The sequence below is a fragment of the Gymnoscopelus microlampas genome, assembly GCF_963454915.1.
Source record: "Gymnoscopelus microlampas genome assembly, chromosome: 2".
In the NCBI taxonomy this organism is placed as follows: Eukaryota; Metazoa; Chordata; class Actinopteri; order Myctophiformes; family Myctophidae; genus Gymnoscopelus; species Gymnoscopelus microlampas.
In genome coordinates, this window is record NC_139939.1 from 55,514,821 (window position 1) to 55,519,985 (window position 5,165).

Sequence of the window (5,165 nt, forward strand, 5' to 3'; positions counted from 1 at the left end):
AACCATTTGAATAGTGCACTTTTATTTGAAAGATTGGCTAAGTTGGATGCTATATCATTGAGGAACTAGCAGGGGCACAATCTGAGATTCTAGCAAAAACAAATAAACAAGACAGACAATCATCAAAAATAAAAGCCAATTTTATTTACACAAGACAAGCATATGACCGACAGTACATATACTCAAAATATCACATAATCGCACACATAGGTGCTAATCATTTTTAGATGCCTATTAATAGTTTGTAATCATGCTCTCATGGTACATGGATCTGGTCAGTGGATGACCAGAGGACATGAACATCGTCTCTGTCGGGTGGAAACCTCATATGTCCAAAACCGTTACTTTTCAGGATGCAAATGAAAAAACATCAAAAGTAGCAGATATACAAGCACAAAACGCGCCGCTTCGCGTCGCGTTTTGAGCTTGTAGATCTGCTACTTTTGATGCTTTTGTGTGACGCTGAAGTATGATCACGTTAGGGCCTTAATTTACGGGGAGAAAAAAAGTGGAGATGAGAGGTTTTCTGCCCGACAGCAACGACATGACATGCAGACCAGCTGCTCGTGTTTCTCACAGAGGGAATAAAGCAGGGGTTTCATCTCAAGACCCAAAAGATAAATTTGGTGTCTCCCCGAGACCCAAATGTAACAAAAATACCATATGAATTAACCACTTTCCTATTTAAAAAACATATATTTTTTAAATGTCTGAAATTCTTTTGAAAAATATTCCCTTTTTTTTGTTCTGAAAGATCATTATCTTTTTCTTTTTTTTTCGAAAATCTTTTGAAATAATACAAAAAAGAAAGAAAAATGTTTAAAAAATCCCTTTAAAAAAAAGGGATATTTTACTCATGACCCATAAAAATGGGTCCGTGACCCAAAGAGTTGTAGCCTACTCTTTCACAAGATACAACTGTTGTTCTTCTTCAGTGATGGTTCATGATAGGACAAGAATATCTATGTTGTCGTTCAGTGGATGTGTTAACCACTCAAGCAGTTCCGCGCGCGTCGCAGAAGGGGGGCGGGGGCGAAACAGAGAAGTTACTGAGAACGGGTGGGAAATCGCCGGTCGCGTCCCAGAGGCTGGCCTCTCTCATTGGATTGTGGAACAATCCGACAGGCATATAGGTGGGTGGGCAGGCAAGCCAGCCCCAACAGGAGTGGAAAACGGAGTCTCGTTACACGGACCGACGGCATTGTTTCTGGCCGTTTTACTATGCTGCGCCACTTTTGAGAATTCCAAACAAACCACTTCAATATGATGGACGTCGTCCATTTTGTTTTGCCTATATTTTGCCTATAATGACATATACCCAAAATAGGAACGGCGGCGGGGGGGTTAAAGTGGGAAAGTGTAAAGGATTGGGTTCGTGAGTTCACGATAAAACACAGCTGTTGTTCTTCTTCAGTGGTGGTCTCTTCTTCACGTTGTTGTTCACCGCGGGGTCGGTGCCTCGGCGGCGCCGCAGCGCCGGGGTCAGCTGGTGCGGCAGGTTGACGTGCTGCAGCAGAGCGCGGAACACGCCCACGCAGTTGCCTCCGGTCCGAGCCGACGCCTCCACGAAGCTGGCGTCCCACTCCTAGAGGGTCGTGAAGAGCATTGAAACTTTAGTTGACTTTTTATTTGATTGTTGATTATTGATTTAATTGTGTTTTCGGCCTAATGCATTGATTCTCAAAGTGGGTCCTTGGGGGGTGGGTGGGGGGATTAGTTACTATAGCATAACAATCATTTTAATCATTTAATCAAAACGTTGGCTGTTCAAAAATAGCAGATCTACATGCTCACTTTGTGTCGCGTTGCAAGCTTGTACATCTATTTTTGAAAATATTGAAAATGTTTTTTTTTTTTAATTATGAAGATTATATATATTTTTTGAAATTTTCTCTTCTCGGGGTTCCTGGGACAAAAGCTTTTCAGATGGGGGTCCGCGGCCAAATACACATCAATTGGGGGGTCCTTGAAAGAGTGGCCTAATGCGTACTAAACAGAGGTTCCTTTCACCCTTTAAGACCGGGAACGCATCTGTGTCATTTTAAGATTTCTTTGGCTTTATAAAAATAGCAGATCTACAAGCTCGTAGCGCGGCACCGAGTGCCGCGCTACGAGCTTGTAGATCTGCTCATTTTTTTTAAATTGTGAAAATGTGTGCAAATCTTTAGTTTGAATATATATATACTTTTTTAAAGCGAAAGTTTTTAACTCAAATCTTTGCTTCTGGGGATTTTACAAATGTCTTCTGAATCCTAACAGTTGTTTTTTTCCTAAAGTTTTTTTTATGTATTTTTTTAACTTATGTTGCTATATTATCAATGGTTTTCAAACCAAGCTTGTAGATCTATTTTGTATGTATGCTATTTTTGAATAGCCAAACAAATCTTAAAATGACACACATGCGTTCCCTTCCCGGCCTTAAAGGGTTAATTAAAGAGTTGGAGAACCCCTAAAGTAACAACTGTGACAGGCAACACAATACAACACACACAAACACACCTTCTCCACGGTTGCCATGACGTCGGCGGCCAGCAGCACTCGCCCCTCGGCCTCCGTCAGGTCGGCCTTGCTGCCCACCACGGTGATGGGGGGCGGGGCAGCCCCGCCCCTCAGCTCCAGGATCTCCTCCCGCAGCCGCCGCACCTCCTCCAGGGAGGCGGGGTCGTCCACGGCGTACACCAGGGCGAAGGCGTCGCTGTGGCGGATGCACAGCTGACGCATCGCCGGGAACGAGTAGAACCCGCTGGTGTCCAGGATCTCCAGACGCACCTTGAGACGAGATGAGATATAAGATTAGATAAGACCAGTGATGGATAAAGTACTCAAATGTTTTACTTAAGTAAAAGTATCAATACTGCCCCAAGGACCCCTGGACCCCTCTTTGAGAACCAATGATAAACAACACTATACTGTACACCAGTTGTTCTAAGTACACCAGTTGTTTTCGAAATGTGTTAATAAAGCATAACAATAACGTTAATAACACTTTAACCCTATACAAATACAGTCAGGCTATTTGTAAATAGCAGATCTGCAGAGCTTGCAGATCTGCTATTTTCAGAAAATCTGACAGTTTTTTTTTTTTTTTTTACAGAATCTTAACAAATCTTAATCTTTAAAAAAAAGAATTGTACCCTTGTCACAAAGTCTTTTCATAAGGGGGTCAGTGACCAAATACAGTATGAATTTCTGAGGGTCCTTGACATGAAAAGGTTTGAGAACCACTTATTAAAGGATGTGTAACACTGGTTTCTTTTTAAATTGGCCTGAAAAATCATCTAGGAGACCGAGGAGCTAAATGTGATTTTACCATCTCCTTTGTACATAGAAGTGTTTGTATTTGTTGATGACATGTATGATGATGATGATGATGATGATGATGAATTGAATACATAGGACCACAATGGAAACAAGTCCCCAGGACCTTTTTGTCTTATGCTTTTAGCCTAAATGTCTTACTGTAACACTAGCCATGGTTCACATGACGCTCGTCTGTCACAAGCGTCATGGCGCTACTTGTTCCTGTTTTTTTTTTTGTTTTTTTTTTACATTTACAACCCGTACATCTAAATAAACGTTCATATTTCAAATATAAAGTGCTGGCCCCACGGTCACGGATGTAACAGGTTAAAACGCCCAGGTCTAAGTACCCGTATCGTTCAATAAAAAGCTTTTTAATCCTATCGCAAGCCATTTTCTATTTTGTTTATTAATGTATCAGAGTGCAATACACCTCCCAACCAATAAGGGCGCGTAGTTGAAAGCATCAGGAGAAAATTCGGAGAAAATGGCCACCGATCGGATTAAAAAGCTTTTTATTGAACAATACGGAAAGATATGTGTACTTAGACCCCCGCGTTTTAACTTGTAACATTCGTGGCCGTGGGGTCAGCACTTTATATTTGAAATCTGAACGTTTGTGTAGATGTATTGGTTGTAAATGTAACATTTAAAAAAAATCAGGAACAAGTAGCGCCATGACTGTCATGGGTAACATGACACTAACTGTAACACATACTGTTTACATGTCTGACTAATAAAGTATTTAATCAATCAATCAAACTACCTCCTCCCCCTAAATCAGGGGGTTTTCAACCAGTGGTCCGGGGACCACCAGTGGTCCTTGAGGGAGTACCAAGGGGTCCCCAGCAAAATTAGTAAATAGCGTCACACTCATTTACAACCACTTAGCTTTGGCTATTCAAAAATAGCAGATATACAAGCTCATAGCGCAGCACCTGAGCTTGTAGATCTGCTATTTTTGAAAAACCTTGGAAATGTGTGCATGTGCATATATATCTTTGAATATTTATATGTTTTAAAGTGAACATTAACTGATATCTTTGCTTCTGTGGGGGTCCCTGGCACAAAACATTTTCAAATGGGGGTCCGCGGCCAAATGTATATCAATTAGGGTCCATTGCATGAAAAGGATTGAAAACCACTGCCCTAAACGGTGCTCAGTGCAGCCAGCGGTACAAAATGAATAGACAGAGATTAACCCACCTTTCCCCCTCCAGCAGCATCATACTCCAGGGCATGCAGCTCCTCCACGGTGGGGGTGTATTTATGGAGGTAACGGTCGTGCAGGAAGCGGAGGATCAGAGCGCTCTTCCCGACCCCCGCGGACCCCAGGACCACCAGGCGGACCACCCTGGTGCCGGGGGTCCCGCTGCTGTTTTTACTGCTGCTGCTGCATGATCCAGTAGACATGCTGCTCGGTCCGGTCTGATTTGATTTATTTTAGTTTGGTAAAAAGAAATAGAAGTTCCAACAGAATGTAAGCATAAAAGTGTGATGAAACACTTGTTTTTTCCAATGTGGTCCTTGTTGTTTGTAGAACAATGGTTCTTCTGAGGGATGGATGGATAGTCTCCTACACTCTGTTCTCATATAAAGCTGCAGGTGTTTCTGTTAGTCTCTGGTCCACTGACTGACTGTGTTGTCAGCGGCTACAGAGAGCTGCTATTTAAAGGCTGGAGATGATGGCTCCGCCCATAGTCACACCCCCTCTCTCTCTCTCACTCACCACCCCCTCTCTCTCTCCTCTCTCTCTCTCTCTCTCTCTCTCTCTCTCTCTCTCTCTCTCTCTCGCTCTCTCTCTCTCTCTGTCTGTCTGTCTGTCTGTCTGTCTGTCTGTCTGTCTGTCTGTCTGTCTGTCTGTC

The 5,165-nt window shown here is 42.7% G+C and overlaps 1 protein-coding gene across 1 annotated transcript; it reads right to left on the reverse strand.

The window, feature by feature from the left end:
• Window positions 1-311: 311 nt before the first annotated feature.
• On the reverse strand, window positions 312-4,908 carry LOC311062930 (GTP-binding protein Rhes-like). The gene is made up of 3 exons (XM_084082149.1): window positions 4,507-4,908; window positions 2,500-2,769; window positions 312-1,585 (listed from the first exon to the last, which is right to left on the reverse strand). The coding sequence occupies exons 1-3, from the start codon at window positions 4,711-4,713 to the stop codon at window positions 1,382-1,384; spliced, it is 681 nt and encodes a 226-aa protein (XP_083938275.1). The 5' UTR covers window positions 4,714-4,908; the 3' UTR covers window positions 312-1,381.
• Window positions 4,909-5,165: the final 257 nt, after the last annotated feature.